The sequence below is a fragment of the Lepisosteus oculatus genome, chromosome 29 (genome assembly GCF_040954835.1).
Source record: "Lepisosteus oculatus isolate fLepOcu1 chromosome 29, fLepOcu1.hap2, whole genome shotgun sequence".
Lineage (NCBI taxonomy): Eukaryota > Metazoa > Chordata > Actinopteri > Semionotiformes > Lepisosteidae > Lepisosteus > Lepisosteus oculatus.
Genome location: NC_090724.1, coordinates 2581309 through 2600469, shown reverse-complemented (window position 1 = coordinate 2600469; position 19161 = coordinate 2581309). Strand labels below are relative to the sequence as shown.

General features: G+C 41.2%; 1 protein-coding gene across 6 annotated transcripts in view; it reads left to right on the top strand.

The window, feature by feature from the left end:
- crtc1b (CREB regulated transcription coactivator 1b) overlaps positions 1 to 19128 on the top strand; it is a 43691-nt gene extending 24563 nt beyond the window's left edge. The window contains exons 11-15 of one of the 6 annotated variants that reach the window (XR_011183972.1): positions 2010 to 2111; positions 4309 to 4395; positions 5704 to 5884; positions 6298 to 6645; positions 18943 to 19128. Coding sequence is in view for 2 of the 6 variants with exons in the window: in XM_069185886.1 (XP_069041987.1) it covers positions 2010 to 2111; positions 4309 to 4395; positions 5704 to 5884; positions 6298 to 6509 (582 nt within the window). In the remaining 4 variants the exon portion in view is untranslated. Of the gene's footprint in view, positions 1 to 2009; positions 2112 to 4308; positions 4396 to 5703; positions 5885 to 6297; positions 14874 to 18942 lie in introns of those variants that run through there. The other 5 variants (XR_011183971.1, XR_011183970.1, XR_011183969.1 and 2 more) reach the window with 5 other exon arrangements.
- Positions 19129 to 19161: the final 33 nt, after the last annotated feature.

Sequence of the window (19161 nt, the reverse complement as noted above, 5' to 3'; positions counted from 1 at the left end):
GCTGTTCTACAGAGATAGTTGATCTGGAGCGTGAGTGGTCATTGTGGTACCTTCTCTGATCCAATTCAATCATTTACTATAGTGCCCTTCGCAACAGTCAATAGCTATCCATGTTGTTTAAGAACAGTAGACCATGTGGGCATGGAGGAAAGGAAAACAAAAACTCCCAGTGGGGTTGAAGAAACCTCTGTGGGATCCAGGCCCGGTAGTTCCCTCCCACCCCCACCCCCCAGGCAATGAGTAAGTGGTTCATCAAGGCCTGGGACCCTGCTGTCCTGAGTCTGTCATTAGGGTTGGTTGTCTTCATCTGAGTGAAGTAGCTGAGGTTTCCTGGGTCAAAAACCTCCCCTCTTTTGGTTTCCCATCTCCACTTTCAAGTGCATTTAGCTTCACTTGTGAGAGAATTAAAGATTCGCTGTGCTTCCAGAGGTTTAAATAATGGAACAGAATCGCCCTTTGTAGCAGGGAGAATAAAAGTATCTTGACATGACAGAGCAGGGAAACGTCGTGTTGGAATTGCGCTTCTAGAAATCTATAAAGAGTGGAGTGGTCGCTTTGAGACGGATAAGGAGTGAAATTCACTGAAATGTAAGTTTTAACAAGCCCTCTCTGTTAGCCCTTTTATGTGTCCAACATGCAAAAAACAAGAATATGGGTCGCTCTGTTCTTGTTCTTGAAGGCCCAGTGTCTTCAGTCCTTTATTCTAGTTAAACTTGAGCCAAATTAATTTAAATCTTTTTTTTTCTGAACTAATTTGCGAATGGGGCCTTTTGAACCGTTTTCAGCCAAAGGGAGACTTGGACTTTTGCGGTGATGTGAAAACATTCAGAGGCTGTTTGAAAGCTGCAGCCTTTTAAGAAACAACCATTTACATAATCATTTCTGCCTGCAAACTATTATTTCAAAGAAGTAGCAGGTCTTCGTTCTTTGACTAGGAGAAAAAAAATGAGAGGAAGCCAGGGCCCCCAGGGGCCAGAGTTTGGATTTTTTTAAAGTACCCTCATCATAAGAGTTTTGGATTTTCCATTTTAGTTTTTAATCTGGGGCCATTATTTCATTCTAGGTTCTGTCTCATGCAGTAGTTCAATGACGTTCTGAGCAAGGTGCATTTTTCAGTTAGCCAGCCGTCTTTCACAAATGCACTGCAGTGCTTCCTTCAGGATCACTAGGGCATAGTTCTGCTTTCTAGTTTCTCAGTGAATATGGTTCATCTGCATCACAGGGCCTGTTTTTCAGATTGGTCAATCAGCAGGCAACTTCAGCTTGTACTGCTGAGCAGAATCCTTTTCCAGTCACTGAGCTCAGATTTGCTCTTTGCTGTCGGAGGGAAAGCTAGTGGATGTTATCAGAGCTACTTCTCTTCCTTTAATATCTATCTATCACTCTATCTGTCTATCACAGCCTGCACCGGGGCTGTCAGACTCCGTCCTCGAGGGCCTAGTGTCTACTGCTTGCTATTCCAGCCTGAGCTGTCAGACAGCAAGCTGGGAGCTATCCAGTGCATCTCGCCCTGTTGATTGTGTTTGTGGTTGACCACAGTGAGGGAAAGGAGAAAATGCATTTTTGCTTTTAAATGATTTTGTCTCACTTTTGTCTCAAAATTTAAAATGATGAATCGGAATTAAAATCCTCGTTTACCACAGGCAGCTGCACCAGACTAATAATCTAAACTGCCTGAATGAAAGCAAGAAGTAACGAATGTGTTGTAGTGTTGAAGTCTCCCGACACCACCAAGAAAAGACAAAGCACCCCTTTGAGCTGGGTCTTTCCACTGTGCAGTGGCTTATCGGAGGGCACGCTTCTCTTCTTCCTATTTCAGTCCGGCCTAGTGTTCAGTACAGCCTTTTAGTGTGAGCAGAACCTTGTGTACACGTGTGTGTGTGTGTCTGAAAGTACTTTAAGTTTCCTTCTGCAGCCCCAGGAGCTAAAACAAAGTAACTGTCCCGTCTCCTAGGTGTCAAACAGGCGAGCAGGATCTGTTGGTCTTTAACTGTAATATTATCCTGTAGGCCGCCCTCCAGCAGTACCGCAGTAGTGCTGGGTCCCCTGCCAACCAGTCTCCCACTTCTCCTGTCTCCAATCAAGGCTTCTCTCCTGGTGGCTCTCCTCAAGTAAGGGCCGATGTGCTTTGCTGGGCCTGGCTTATCCACCGTTCAGCTCCTCCATCTTTGAGCCATGGTGTCTCACTGTGCTTTTGTCTGCATCACATATCGCCACAGCAACGTCCTCAGCTTTGACTTCCAGTGTGCTGCTGTTTTAAAAAAAAAAACAAAACACAATGTCTTGATTTTCATGAGTATCTGTGACTTGAGTGTTTTTCCTGGTTGTTGCTGTTTTTGGACTCCCCCCCCCCCCCCTCTCCTTCAAACTCATTCAACGGTACCTATGCCTAAAATAGTTTAAAATCTATTATTTTCCAATATATGGTTAGGAAGAGTATGCTTTAAGTTTATTTGTTTAGTGAATACTGTTCTGCCTCCTGAAGTCTTTTTTTTTCCCCTTCACTTTTGTTTTAAGTTGTGTTTCTGAGTACATGTGGTTGAATGTTACACTCTTGGGGCTCACGAGTGGCCTTATCTGGTCAAAATACTGCATGAATTCCAGGCTGTGTTTCAGCCACCTAGTCCTGCTATTTCCAGTGATGATATCACAGAGGATCCATTGGTTAGCAGTCATTGTTCTAAAGGCTGTGTAACAGGACGTTGGCGCTAAACAGCTAGTGGGCAGCTTGTCTCACCTTGACTGAGCCAGGGTAAAAGGCTTTGTCTTTCTCATTGACTGAAAACAGCAAAGGTTTCAAGCAAGAGGGCCTGTCCGGTTGCTATTATTTGTTTAGTGACGGTGGTGGCTGAGTATAAAATCCAGCCACTCCCTGAAGGAGTCAAAGCATCTGGCTTCAGTAATATAGCTTGTTAGACTACACAGACTGCCACCATCTCTTGTGTAAAAAAAGGCTTAAATGCAGGTCACCTTAGTTTCTGTAAAAGACAGCAAGTCTCACCTTAACAGTTAATGCGTAACATTTTTTTCCCCCCATTTTCAAGTATTTATTCAGAAACTCTAAACACCTGCATTGGAACATTTTCTCTTTGGAAAGTGTGAAGTATATTTTACCATGGACATATATACCGGAAGAATTATTTCAGTGTACTATCACTGCACAAGTGATAAATCAGTTTATTCTTGTAATTTCAGCATACTGTAAGTGCTAAAAACCTGAAGCTTGCTGGTCTCAGGGGTTTGAACTTACAGGATCACTGAGAATAAGGGTTAGACACGTCAAAATTTGCAAGGGTGCAGCTAATGCATTGAGAAAGATCTTTTTCAGTGCTCCTACATCTGTATTTTAGATTGCTGGAATCTGTTAACCCAACAAATTTACAGACTCCAAGGGGCAGTAACAGAACATTTTATAAAAAATATTGACCTTATATTTATGATCTGAATGTTTTGGGAAATCTTGTTCATGTTATGCAACAAAAAAGGTTTTTATGCCGTTTAAGTCCTTGTTTCTGTATTCTGTTTCAGCACAGAGCATTCCTTTCTGTAAGCACACTTAGTGAGTTGAAAGACGCCCCATATAGGACTGCTCTCCCTCAGCAGACAGAGTTACATATACAGTGATAACCTTGAATATAATGTTGCATGCGGTTTGATTTTGATTTTACGTGGTGTGACACAGGCTGTGATTGGAAACAGACATTTTACATGCCAGAACTACTTATCTCGGTAGTATCTGAGTGATGATGTAAGTTTTTATTCATGTATAGTAAATGAGATTAGGAAAGTTTGCATTACTTATTAGTTCAACAACAAAATCAGCTTTGAATTTAATTAGCAGTGTTCCTGATTGCTGATTTTATGGCATGTCATTTTTCTGGCTTGTGAAATGGTCTGTTTCTACTTTTTGTTCTGTGTTTTGTTTTTTTTTATCCTTAGTAAAGACTGCTGTGGTTACAGGTGCATTGCACAGTCCTTGGAACATATTTAATTGCCACCTTTCCCAGTACTTCTGGATGAATATTCTAAAACATTTTCTTTGAACATTGAAGCCTGAGTTTGTAATATTAATCTGCAAGCACATATTAAAGCACATGAAATGGAAGACTTTTTTTATTGAAGCATATTGTTTGTTTAAATTACTCAGAGAGCTTTGGAAAAACAAGGCGTGTGGACTGTGGTATTATAAATGAAACTTTGTTACCAGTTTTTTTAGGAGAGAACTGCTTTGACGTCTAGTAAATATATCCATGCTTTTATTCCTTTATGCTCAAGTCTTCATAATTACTTTGTGTGCTTTTGTTTTAGCACACATCAATCCTTGGCAGCGTTTTTGGGGATTCTTTCTATGACCAGCAGCTTGCATCCAGACAAACGAACGCACTGTCCCACCAGGTGAGAGAAGTCAGTGCTTTCTAAACCACTAAGGTCTGCAAAGTTTTCAAGCTCTGCTTTGGTTTTAACCACAAGTGGAATGATTGAGGGTTTGGGTGGGAAGACATCAAAATCAAATGCATTTGCATAGGTTGGAGTGGGAAGCTCTGATAGCATGTGAGGTGCAAAGGAGCAAATTGAGGTTATTACCTCAGTGGAAAGTAGAAAATGCAGCATTCGGCTGTTGTTCAGGTGTCTGTTTTGCAAAGCGTGCCAATGCATTTATGTGCAAAACAAAGCAAAACTGTGATGTGATTTTCCACAAATCATGCTGATCTCAAAGTACCAATTACAGAGCAATCAAAAAGATTACCCATTTGTTCTCGTGATTATGTGGTATAATTCTAAGTTGCTTTGTTTCAGTGTTTTTAAAAAGATATGTAAAATATAAGTCAAAATGAAGCTCTGACTTGACTGTATAGTATAGTGCAAGATTGCTTCTTCCTTTTAATAATTAATCCAGTTGTTTCAAGTAGGCTGTCATTAAGTATAAAATGGGCTTGTGCAGAAATCAAAGGGAAATCTGAAGTTTTCAACTCCTCCTGATCGTCTGGAGTTCAGCACTGCACAAAATAGGAGCAGGGGCATTTCTTGCATCTTGCTTCAGTTCAGTCCTAGCTTTCCAAAGTAAGACAGGCGAAGATGCAGTGTGCCGTTATGAAACACAGTACTCTGCTGGGGAATCCGAAACAGCTTGTCTGTTCTCCCTGATCCCTGATTTTGGGCATGGCATTACTGTGATTTGAAAGCAAAAACTAGCATGTGTTCAGGGAATATTGTAGAAAAGGAAATCTCTTCGGTCTCTTCAGGACAGCAATGTAGAGCACTGCTACTAATTAATTGTGACATTAGGTACAACTAATGTTGTACCCTTGAGCAAGGAACTTCTCTCCAATTGATTAAATTTCTTGATATTTTCTGTTTCAAGTCTTGATTTGTTTAGCTTCATTTATAATTATTTCCAATATATGACTCCAGCTCTTTTGCAGATGTTCTGCCATATATCACTGCACACATGTCTTGTTTGATGGATTCCCTGTGTTAAGCCCCTCTCACAGTGACATCTATATACTGTGGGTTTTAGCACAGAGGCTTCCACCTTCCACACACCTTTGAGTTACACTTGCTGCATGATTTGGATCATCTTGCTGTTAAGAATTAGGATTATTAATACCGAAGAACCTCCTCTTTTGCACAGTCCTTTATATTTTAAATAATAATCTTCCAGTCTTCCTGTTTTGTCTTTCCTTTTCTTTCTCTCTGTCCTAGCTGGAACAGTTCAATATGATTGAAAACCCCATCAGCTCCAGTAACCTGTACAGCCAGTGCTCGACTCTGAACTACTCGCAGGCCGCGATGATGGGGCTCACCGGCAGCCACGGCAGCCTGCAGGACCCCCAGCAGCTGGGCTACGGCAACCACAGTAACATCCCCAACATCATCCTGACAGGTACCGCTCCCCGTTGCCAGGGCGGTCTGGGCAGGCTCCGTTCGCGGCAGCGGGCAGAGATGCAGCTCGTGTTGTACTACAGTTAACTAAGTAGAGAATGTTAAGGTTCTGTTCAGTTTTTCTTAGCAGTGCAACAAGGTAATTGTCCTCAGTACACATCTTGGTTCAAGTGAAAACTTTCAGTCAGGTTCGGTAATGTGCACAGAGAAAGCACCAGTTCGAAGCGCTGGGCAAAAACATCTTTTAACTGCGAAGTCCCTTACATGGTTAACCTTCCCTTCTCCCGCCTGAGGCTGCCTGTCTGCCTCTCTGGCTTCATGCGCGGGCCTGGGAGAAGTGCTATAACTGTCCTGTTCGTGGAACGAGTCGGGTTCAAGTGCCTCATCTGTCCCTTTGTCCTCTTGTCCTGCCAGTCACGGGGGAGTCTCCGCCCAGCCTGTCCAAGGAGCTGACCAACTCCTTAGCCGGGGTCGGCGACGTCAGCTTCGACGCCGACTCCCAGTTCCCCCTGGACGAACTGAAAATCGACCCCTTGACTCTGGACGGGCTGCACATGCTGAACGACCCGGACATGGTGCTGGCTGACCCCGCCACGGAGGACACGTTTCGGATGGACAGGCTGTGAGGAGTGCCGGTTGTCGTGGAGGAATGGGGAGCCACGCAGCAACACACACGTCCCCACCCCCACCCCCTGCCCCAACTTACGCCAACTCCTGCCCCTACCCCTGAGGCCCTGCCGGGACGAGCAGCCAAACCGATTGGTCAGTGACGTGCTGCTCCGTGCTGTGGGGGAAGAGGGGGAGAGGAGAACTGCAGCACTGACAGGTCCAATGATATTAAGCTTGTTGTTCTGAGCTTGTAATGCCAACTGCGCCCACTGTACGCTTATGCCATGCGCCCCTTGTCGCGGCTGACAGCTGAGGTTTCTTCGGCAGCCTCCTCCAGACTTTCCTTCAACACCTGCTGCAGGTTGTCAATTTTTTTTTATTTTCCTTGGTATTTTATAAAGCTCGTATCTGGTCATCTTAAACAAGGTAGTGTATTTAAAAAGAAAACAAGGGGGCTGAAGCACTACACCCATCTTAATCGCCGTTTAATATTAACGCCGTGTTGTCTGAGTCATGGCTGCAACGCGGTTTTCTTCTGTCATGTCTTACTTTCGCTACACTAGATTCCCTTTCCTTTAACTTACCATCTCGGTCATCTTTTTCCTCAAAAGCCAGAATGCGTGATTATCAGCAACCAGTGTTTCTAGTGTCCCTTTTCTCTCTCTGTTTGTCCTTTTGTTTGTTCTGGAATTGACCAGCATTCACTGCCTGTTTTTGTACCCTGCCAAATTGTACTTATAGTTTTAGTCGGCGCGTTTTTCTTTTTATATATGTATATAGTTCTTTTTTTTAATTTCAGTTTTGTATTTATTTAAAATCTACCAGCACTGGTCAAGTTTTCTGTTTTCGTTCTTTGAATTTTTTTTAAACACAAGGAGTAATAACCCTCCCCATTCTAAATGGTTTTGGGTTCCTGAGGTATTGTTCAGTTGCTAGTGTGTGACTATTGCTTTTATCTCCATAGAGTTGTCTTTGCTCATCTAGCTTTCTGTGCCACCTACAGTACAGTATGTTCTCTGTAGGGCTGCTGGGCTCGGCTGTCCGGGAAGACCCTAGGGGTAGAGCTACTCTTTCTCGGGATCGTGAGGAGCTGGCTGAGGTGGCTTGGGCATCTGGTGAGGGGACCTCCTGCTGGAGGTGTACTGGGCACAGCCCACTGGGGAGACAGACCCAGGACACGCTGGAGGGACTCTGGCCTGGGAGCCCCTGGGTGCCCCCCAGGAGGGTGTGGAGGCTGTTGCTGGGGAACAGGTCCTGCCCCACTCAGCCTGTTGCCACCACAACCCCCGCCAGGCCCGAGCGCTTACAAAATGAGATGAGAGCAGATTTATTTCAATGTTTAATCTGACTCGGCGTAGTCGCCCCTTACTGGCAGGAACTGATGACGGCGAAATGCCGAGGTTTCAAACATTCTCCACGTATATCACGTCTTTGCACAGAGAAGTCCCTGTATGTACACACCAGACGCGCAGCACAACACTTTGGTTACTCTACAGAGCTAATATATAAACAATATTTTATATACTGTTTTTTATTTTCTTCGTAAATGGCAGATATCCCGTTTCAGTCTGAAGGCGCATCACCGTGCCACAGCACACCACCTGAGAAACCCTGGCCTCAAAGAGAACCAGACTACTTTCCACCCGCTCAGATTGTTTTTGTTTTTCCAAATGAGGTCAAATGGAAAATCTATGTCTCTGTAGCATTTGTGACAGATTCTCAGACTTTTAAAAAAAAAAAAAGGATGTGGACATTATGGGATCACTTCATTCTTCTTTGAGGTGGAAAAACAAAATGTGAAAATGGGGGGAAAAAAAACACTGCAACCAGCAAGCCAACTCCAGCGCATCACTGTGAGATCACCCCAGATTGCCTTACATGAGTCAGGTTCTCTTTTCAATTGTCCATTAGCTCGTGAATATGAAGAAGTATCTCCTGAATGTTTTTGTGTTCTGTTTTTAGAAACCCCCAGGAAGAGTATCGTTTGTGCCCACGCTTTGTTGTGCAGCACAGACCTGTGCCCCCTGTTCTGACTTCCACCACTCCTTCCATTGTAATTCCTTGGGTATTGTAGCCAGAGCCTCCAAGCTAAAAGGTGTAGTGGGAGGTTTACTACTCCTTGAGGGTGCGGGATGCCTTTTTCTGGGTGGCTTGTTTTCATTTTTATTTCTTTGTCTTTTGGCACCTCCCAAATTCAGGCCAATCTGGCAGAAAGAAGTTCTGGCGCTTGTCCAGTTGGGACACAGCTGAGCAGTGAGTCCTGTTCCATCGTTGATTCTTGTGGCTTTGTTTCCTGTTATGTCACATACCTAGGGGGGGCAGGGTAATTATTAACCTTTTGCTCTAGTGCAGTGTGAAGTTCATATCAAGTGTATTTGGAATTATGTATATACTAGGCAAGCCAAGTTTTTTTCTAAGACTAACATGACCACAAAAAACATTTTCCATTCAGATTCAGTGAAATAGGTTTGGATCATAAGGGATGTTTTTCAAACTTTCTAGCATGATGCTATCACTTACATTTCCCCTACTGTTAGACCTGTATGTACAAAGTTGTGCAAAAGTCTTAAGAGTAAATCAGGAGTTAGAGCTGATGTATGTTGTGAGGATCAATAATTACTAGAAGCCTCTGCTAACGTTATGCACACTATTATAACAGCAGCATCTGTTATTAATATCATTTAATTTGGGTGAGAACAAACCAGGCTTTTAGGTTTTGCAGTCTTGAATTCACATTGCTCACCTTCAAAATAATTACAACAGTTTAAGGCATAAATATAACCGATGCATTGTCAGGTGTTCCTTATTGTTAACGTCATTTGATCTTCTCGTCTCATTGATAAAACTAGTAGCATATTTTGTGCTGCAGAATACAGATCTGTTCAGATCCAATGTTAGTTTAAAAGGTTGAAAACATTTAGTAGATGATCACCAAGAAGGAAAAACGTGAAAATAGTAAAAGATGCATACTAAGACTTTTGTACAGCCATGTATGTATATATGTATAAATCAAGATGTGATTTTCATATTTTCCTTATACTGAATACTGCTGTCTTGAATAGAGATCCCTGGCAGAAATAAATACTGGTTGTAGATCTGTTGCATGATGTTTAAATATGATTAGGCTCCTGATATGTAATAGTTTAAGTTTTAATCAGTTGATTAGTCATTTAGCTTCGGTGGCTTATTGACTAATCAGTGGCTTGAAAAGGCCTCCTCAGCTTGGAGGCAGAAGTATTAAATGATATGAACCCCCCTCTGACTTGGGAATGTTGTCAATAGTGGATCATTGGTGAAGTGATCAGTTTGGGAAAACAAGACAATTATCACATATCTGGTGTGATGAGTGAACAGTTGTTAACCTGGGCCAAATTTCAATATGCAGATTGCCATTTGGTCGAAAGCACTACCTGTTTTTGTGGAAGAACAGAAATAATGCAAACTTTGCTGGAGCAGAAGCGCCTTATACCTGTCCCTTGCTGCATGCCATTTCTGAGTGATCACAATCTCCTGTGTTTCTGTTCCGTCTCACCAGAAAAGTCAAATCGTGTTTTCCTTTTTTCCAGAGCATGTGTGATTATCTCACGACCAGCAGAAAGCTGTAAAAACCTGTAACAATATTTATTATCCAGTAGATAAGTCTATAGAAAGTCTTGCTGGAATGCCTTGGACAATGCATGGCAGGGGTGCAGGGCTCCTGTAAGCAGGATGATTAACTTCTGTTATTCATCACGCAGGATTGAAGAAAAAACTTTCCGTCTGTAATAAAAGATTGTCACTACCTGGCTTTTATAGCATTAGAAATACTGCTGCAACCAGAATGTATGTAAACTACAGCCTGATAAAATCCACTGTATACCACAGTGTCAAATAATGTACAGGAGTCCTAATGTTGGACCCAAATCTCCGACTCTCCTAAAAACTTTGCCTTTTGATAAGCAGCTTTGAAATTTAACAAGTTCGTTAACAGGCTGCTCCTTTGTAGTTATAGGATGCATTTTTAAGAATGCACAGATGTGTTGGGAACATGCAGTAGTCAGAGCTGTAGAAAGGGCTGTGGGTTTTGATTCTTTTTGTTGATCAAACATCTGGAGAAACCCTTTGTGTACAGTCAGGCTCTCTGCAGGGTTTGTGTGATTTGTTTGGCATTGCTAACAAGCTTTATCATATTTCAGTGGTTTTATGTGTTGGTGTGATTCATGAACGAATGGGGACTTCATGAAGCACTATGACGTTCATCATGTGTGACTGCTAACCTCATACTTTCTGAAGCTGTCCTCTAGCTGTGCAAAGCCACTCAAGTCTGCACAGCTGTTTCCACTATTGCACCAAACCAAAACTACTGACGCCTTTTCAGTATTAACTATCAAGTAGCTCGAAAGATTGCTTTTACACTTGTTATTGCTGCTTGTTTCTAAAGATGGCCATTGTGATGTGAGCAATTCATGAAGGTGCATTCATTTACAAGGTGTGTTATTATTATCACGTGCCTTGGTTGTGAGCTTGAAGTGAAAGGAAAACTTTGACTTTTTCAAAGACAGATTTTTACTTCATTTTAACTTTGTGAACCCTCAGCAGTTCAGTGGTGGACGTAGGACTTCTGTGTAAGGCTGAATTAAACGTGAAGTAATGGAATGCAGAGGTCAGATCCGATAACTGTTAAGTTTCAGTTTGTAGGCTACAACGTGTTGGTGGATACATTATGTTATGAGATACATCAAAATTCGGGGTGCATGTGTTTTGTTTGGGTTCAGTAGAAGCTTATTTTCTTCAGATATATCTTACACCATTGTCCAGGAGGGAGTTATTTGCAATTGAAGATTTTAAATGTGCTTTTAACTTCTGTTTACATTTCAAATTGTAAACACAATGTAAAATACTAGGCTTAAACTTAACCTCATTATTCAGAATTTATCTCTTCTTTCACTTTCCCAGATCAACCTGTGTTTTGGAAGCTTTGTTGATGTGGCATTTAATCCTTTTACTTTTTACTATCTGAATGCAGACTTCTGCTAGACATACACAGAACCCACTGGAAAAATTTCTTTTAATTGTAGCTTGGGATGCCCAGTGTAAAAGGCATAGTTAAGTCAGTTTTTATTTACTGTAGTCACCCATGTTATACTAGCTGCTCATAAAGGCTGTGGAGATTGATTTTTTAATTAATTTGACTTTAGAAGCACAATATAATTATTTTTTTACTCTAAATCATTAAACTGGATGGTAACTTGAACGTAGCTCCAGTGTTGCAGTTACCAGTAATTTAGAGTGGGTGTTGAACAATAACTACCTGGTTGCAACTTTGTGATGAATCCTGACCAGACTCCTCTTGATGATTCTTCAATGCATCCTAATCACCTTTTTTTTGAAAATGCGTAGAATATGAAAAACTCAATTGGCACGTGATCCTGAAAGCATGTAATGCATCAAGCTTTTACAGAGAAAGCCGATATGTTTCAGGTACTTTCTGCTACAGCACGTTTGTTTTGACAGCTAAATGTTACATTTCAGTCTTCTGTGGGTGTCACATCCCTTACAGACCTGTAATCTTTTTATCAGTATAAATCCCCAAAACAGGGATTTTGTGGTGTTTTTAGAGCTTCAGACTGGAAATAAAACTGCCTTAAATCACCTGACAAAGGCAACTCTTCTCTGTACATAGTCTTGATTACAGCATTATATTCAGTTTGGTTCATCCCTGTCTGCACTAGAATGGCCCAGTAAGCAGCTTTTGGAATTTGCATGAAGAATGAGCAACATATCGATCAGACGGTCCTGGTTCTTTTTTCATTTTCTTACTAGAAATGCTTGTGCATGTTAGTGAATCAAGTACCAGTATTATATCACTGTGCAAAACGTTTCTTGGACACACAAAAAAACGTGCAGTAACAAGTTAAAAGAATTCTCACCATTTCGTTGCCACCGTAGCGTTTGTCTGCTTCACGCTTGACTATCTTTGAGTCTGCTTTCTTTTTTCCATCTTTGAGACGAACAAGTTTGCACTTTTTTCAGCCTGCTGAATAGGAGAAAAACTGGTGCATTAAACACCATCTTAGCATGCAGAAAGCCAGTCACTATTTACAGTCATGAAATGTACTACACCCTTTGAAAAAAACAACTTCCTGCTCACAGCTGTTATTGTGGGGGGGTGTAGTGGGGGAGTAGTCTGAACAATTTTGCTTTTGTTGGGTCTGGTGTTTCGGTGTTCCTTCTGTGTTCTTTAATTTTGGATCCAGTTTGAATTCTGTACTGTAGGCATGTTGCGCATGGTATTTTTTTAATGTCAGTCTTTATTTTGGTTATTTAAAGGCCAGCACGATGTGAAGATGAACTACTATTGATTTTTATTTCCTTTCTTAAATGGGTGGACTTAATACATTGCAAGTGGAGCACTACACTGTTTTTGTGGTCTTTCCCTTCTTCTACTGACACGTTTTCGTTGATGGTTCCAGCTGTGGTGTAAATTGCCTTATGTCTAAGCTTGGCAAACTTGGGTTTGTTGAAATGCAAACAAAGTCTGTGTCCTGTGCACATGCAGTGTGTGTGTTCAGTGTCTATAGCAGCTAAGACTTTGCTGCACATCTTATTTCTATATTAGTTTATTTTCAGATTGCCAAGAAAAATACTTAAATAACTAACATGCAGCGTCTTAAAAAATCACAATTCTATACCACAATAAAGGTTTACTTTTTTAGAAGCCAAAATGTTTATGCCAAATGTACTTTAATATTCACTGAGCAGGAGCTCAGTAAAGAAAATGGCAATTAGGCTATAGGCAAAATGGCAAAAAAGTAGGATTTTTAAAGAGAAGTTCTACCTCAGTACAGTTACTGAGGAGAAAAGATTTTTGCAAAATTCATGGTTTTAGACACTGTACATGTGCATACATGTGTACATAACTATGTGTATGTATTATGTTTATTATATGCACATGCATTTATATGTATAGGTAGTGTTATTCTATAATTGTTTACATGTCAATACAAAATGTGAGTGAAGAGCTGGAAATAAATATTGAAAGAATACACCACCCCATAAATAAGATGCAAAATACATAACTGTATTCAACCTAAATCTGCCAAGCTTAATTCTATACTGTTAAAATGCTTTTAACTAAAAGAGGATGGTTAAAATATTTATGCTCTTTTATTTTGTCAAAGGTGAAAAAAAATATTGTATTTTCTGAATGTGTACAAACGGATTGTTGCACACTGATTTGTTGTGAGGTTTCCATCCAGGAGAGCCACAGGATGCAGTGAAGAGCAAGCTTTTATTTATATAATAATTATTTTCAAGTTTACAACATTTTTAAAGCTAGAGTTGAATACTCCTTGAATGCATGTACAAGTTTAATTCATGGTGCCATGCTGCATCAGTAATCAAACTGTAGGATCACTTGTTGGCAAACTGATTTCTGTTCTTTGGTTTCCTGTAAATTTGCTGCCGATCATGTGAGGGAAGAAGCAAAGTTTATCATTATACCAGCATAAAAGAGCAAGGGATCTATTCACTAACTCTGTATAAGGCTTCTCTTTTTTGCAAGACTCCTGTGTTTGGACATTAACAAAGAAAGAAAGAATCTCTTATGCAACAATGAGAGTAGTACAGATGAAAGAGAATGGGGATGGGGAGAGAAAAACTATGTATTTACTTATTTATTACGTTGTCTTGTCTTTTATGTAAAACTACAAAAATATATATAAATGTAAGCTTTTTTATTTTATGCAGTAAAAAAATGTTGTGTATTCAGTCTGTAATTGTGAAAGCTCTCAAAACTACAGAAATTGACAGAAGCAAGAATGCTAAGCTGAAATCGGCTCTGCTACCAATTTGTCACCAGGCTGCAACTGCAGTACACTTTCTGTTTGTTGTGTCCTGTATCGTGTGCGTTGTGACTCTGAAGTACCAAGAAAGGTTGGGCAGTTTAGCTTTCCATCAGTTTGCATGTACGTTTGGTGCATTTCTGATTTTGTTTCTGCCTCTACCGGCAATCCTGCAAAGGCAGGCAACAGCAGTCAATTCTAAAATTTAAAGAAAAGCTTTTTGATAGAACTTGTTGGGTCCTGCCAGTAGAGGGGCTGTCTGTGTGCAACAGCTGGTCGGGCCGGTGGACTCTTTCTGCAAGACAGATATTGCTTCAGGTGGAAGCAGGTGCTTGCTTGCTTTCGGGCGTGTAATGTTTACTCCGGACTGAATGTGAGAATAAAAAAATGTAAGTGACGTTCTGTTTATTTCAGCATTTAAGATGGAAAAGGTGCAGAGCTAGGATGAAACAGAAAAGGGTGGGAGCTCTGAGTGTTATTTTCTGAGACCACTGCAGCCCAAAGCTCTCATATCCACATGTGCTGCTGTTTCTGTTACCCTTACTGTAGATCCTGACATGGTAATCCTTGTAATAAACAGAACAATTCACGTTTCCCACTCTTCTCGTACCAGAACTCACACTAAAGTGCTTATTCCTGAAATTTGAGTAAGAGGAAAGGTGCAAGGGAGGATTATTGGTGTTGCTCAAAGTGCGCAAAGCTAATACTCCTCCCCCTTTGCTCTTCCTGCCTCTCTAGATGCAGTCAGTTGCAGATGTGCATCTAATGGAAAAAATCAGTAAATTGTGTCAATATACGCCAGTGCACAGAGCAAGGAAAATGCAAAAGGTTTAAGGCCCTTCCCTGGATATGCTTTACAGGGAAATGTTTCATGTCCTGGGGTCTGATCTGTGGGTTTTTTCATCATCTCTCTGGTTTGCTTGAGACCACGAGAGGCAGAGCTATATCCAGGTTGTCCAGTGGTGTCTGTTTGACTTCTCAAGGCCACGGAGAATGTAATTAGTTTAGTGATGAGTGCCTCCAGATTATCCATCACCTTTGTCTGAATGTAAAGTCCCAACCGCAGTCAAGCCGGAGGTGGCAGCAAATCTCACATTCCCCGAATTCCGCATTGGGTGGGTTTTTTTCTGGGAAGTGTCTGGTTAGTGTTTAAATTTTGGGATTCCTCTTCTAAGCTTTCAGAACATTCAGTGAGCAACTGGAAACTTGGAAAAGTGCAGTGCAGTGCACTTGCTTTTTGCACGGAGAATTGTCGGTGTGTGGATTGGGTTACTTTCTCGAGACAAGAGGTGCAGGGTTCTAGGCTTGACGTCTTGATGAAAAGGTATCCTCATGGCATCTTCTTTTTTGCAGCCATTCAGTCTCATTTCCTTGTAGGGTGATAACTAAGCAGATTGACCTTGATTTGTAGCGAGAGTATGGGACTTAACTCTGGTTTCCCAGATTAGGAGACTCAGAACAGCCTGTGAATGCATTTGTATGGACACTGGTCAGATTCATAATGCTGAGTGTTTGTTAGCTATACTCAAACATCTGCAATGTGACTGTTACTAACATTTGTAGTGTGCGATTTGTTTGGAGGGGGGATTCTGTACCAGGATTGCTGATACAGTTGTGACTGGACCTAAATCCAGGCCTTCAGCTCCCACACCAGGTCATGCCCTCACCTACTATACAACTACTATACAACTCGGCAGTCTTTCCCAGGAAGCTTAAAGTGTCTTTACTACCAGGAAGGGCAGCTCTCACTGGTGATGTGCCTACTAAAGTAGAAGAGAAAAGACTGAACTGGATAGGATTCAAATTTGGCTTAAATACTTGGCTTCACAGTCCAAAATACAAGAAACACGAGAGTTTAGGTAAGATAGCAACATAAGACATTGGTACTTAGCTCCTAAAAGAAAGGTACACACAGTTTTGTCCTTTTTCTGATAGTGTTCCTTAGTTGCTTAAAGTGTTATAACAGTTAGCTTGATTCCTGGTTTAAATCTGTCAACAGAACTTATATTCTATAAGACTTGTCTTTGCCATATTGCTTGCTGGTGCCCTGAAGAAAGCTGTATATGGTATTTGCAACTTATTTTATATTCAGTCTTTCATATAAGCTTATTTTCCTTTAATGCATTGGGCCATAAATCATCTATATGTTCCAGTCGGATGTAAAAAAAACGGGGTTTGGTTTGAATGTTGCACTTTTCTGTTTCAAAATGTAATTTAAGCAACATTTCTCCCCCCTCCCCCCAGCAATCTGGATATACTTTGAAGCATTGCACATTGTTCTGTACCTCGGAGTGCTTTGCAATGTTGTCAATAATGGATCCGTTTCTGTGTTGAGTTCTTTGTTTCTAAATGGGAGTGGGGGGAGGACACTGTTGCTTAAACTTTACGGCATTGAATTAGCCATTGAAAGCCAAAGTTGAAATATGTACACATGAATTTCGTCTGCATGCTTTTGTGCGTTGATAAATCTGCACTCACGTATCGGACGCAAAATGCTGTGTGCATCGTATGAGCAGTTCTGGCCATATTGTGACACTGATCAGACAACGAGGGGAAATGAAGAATGTTTACTCCAGGGAAATTTGGACAGATTATTTAGTCCTTTTTTCACCATTAAGTGTAAGGTTTTATATGTTGGGGGTTATAATGTGAACGACACTGAAATCACTGCGACTGAATTGTTTACGTGCAGAATAGGGACTATGAGAGTCATGTGTCATCTGCGTTTCTCTGTTAATTCCACCCACGTCGCGTATCCTCTTACACTAGATTGACCACAGTTCCAAGCCACCACTGTTATGTCTGAAAAGACTGCTTAAGCACTACCGATTGAGGGATTTGGTGGCAGGGGGTTGCACACAGTTCAGGAAGCCATGGTTTTCTGTTAGGTTGCATAGCATTGTCCCACAGGGAAATGCTTCCCCCAGAAGGAACAGGGAGGTGTGACCTAAGTTGCATCAATCTTTTCAGATGGTGCTGCTTTTTCAAATTAGTCCCAGCAATCCACATATAATAGGATATGCAAATCAGAAATGCAAAAAAAAACAACAGAAAAACGCAGGTGAGATAAATAAATCGGAATGATCCACAGATGTAGAAAAAAACTCCTCTAACTTAAGCATTAAATGAGATCTGACTGTTCCATCAGTTGTTTCTCATACATGGCAGCTAAAAATGTAAAATAACCTAGTTTTCTGCGTCTGACAATGCATGTGTGTCCAACAGCGGTTCACAACACTATGACAGGATCTGTACAATCATTTCTCGCTAAATATGCAAAAACTTACATTCAGTCACACAGCTCCATGATCCCAAGTTAGTTTTGGAGAGCTGGCCCTTTAAAATGTCTGGTTTTATTTATTGTGCTTTTTATATTAAAAAAATAAAATGAAAAAAATATGGGGGAAAATCGAAGTGGGCTATAGATGTGTGCTAACTCAGAAACAATGTGAACGCTTGATCTGAAACAGTACATTTTTAAATATTTTTGTTGTGTGAAGGCTTCTGTCTTTGTATCTTTGCATTACTATTTGTAAATGAAATATAATAAAATGATGGGAAAAAATCATGGTTTTCTTAGGGTTTTTCTCCTGTTGCGTTTTTTTAGCTATTCGGTGAAAATAACATTTCCAAATGAAAAGCAACAGAAAGTTAATTCTTTCTGTTAATTTGTGTCATATTTTGTGCTGCTAGGTGTGCTGATTCCCTTATAATTTTCACAATGTAAAAAGAAACTGTTGTGCTGGTGGACCGGTAGGTGGTGCCCTTCCCCTAATATCAGAAATTCAGCACCAGTGCTCCCAGTATGAACATGTTTTTGAGTAGTATGACATATTAAAACCTTGTTCTCTCATAAGAAGCAGTTACGAGTTACTGTGGCGGTGGTGACTTTTACAGCGTGACCTGTCATGATGGTGTAAATTTAGGCTCTGGCTGGAGTAGCAGGATAATCAGGAAGGACACATGGCAGTTAAGCCGGCCTTCCCCGTTATTAGGGGCTATATTTCTCTGTTTCTGCCATCTGCTTTCCCACATAATCATGTTACAGGTTCAGGATTTATCATCGTTAGTTTAACAGAACTCGGCAGCTCGATGAAGGGGCGCAGGAGAGGCCACACTGGGGGTATCAGGCTTCACAGTTTGTACAGCCCTGTTTTCAGAGAATGTGATCCTGACCCCTGACCTTGGTGGTCTAGTGTCCAGTGCAATGCAGTGCATCCTGCAGTAGGATGTCCCTCAGCTGTGCAACAACATGGCCAAGAGCTCTGCACACCAGCAGCAGGGCTCGGGATTCTGCACTGGCAGGTCCTGGGTTCAGATGGGATCCTACTGTTGTGCCCCTGACCAGGATCCTTCAATCACATTACTCTGATGAATGCCCTGCAGCAGATATGGGCCATCACTGCACGCGATAATTTGTTAAGCGACTTGCAACCTAAAGTTGCACAACATCTATGTATAAGACACAGTGTAACTGCCGTGATCAATAACTTATTTTTAAAAAGTGTTTTCTTTGCATCTGTTTTAACCTTTAAATTTCACTGTGGTCCCCTTAACAGTACAGGTATGTCTTCCAGTGGTTTGGCTGGAAGTCAAAAGTCATTTTTACTTTTCTCTTTTTTTACAGATATCATATTATTACAGTTTGGCATTATTTATTTGCTACAAGAGGAATTCTGTGGCGACCGGATACTTCTGCACAGACTACCAGGCTTGTACCTCCCCAAGGACAGCGTCAGGTGGTCCACACAAAACCAGGATTCACTGATGAAGAGGATTTAGCTAGCTCTACAGATGAGAATAGCATGAAGGGGTTATTACATTGATAAATGGGAAATATTGATTC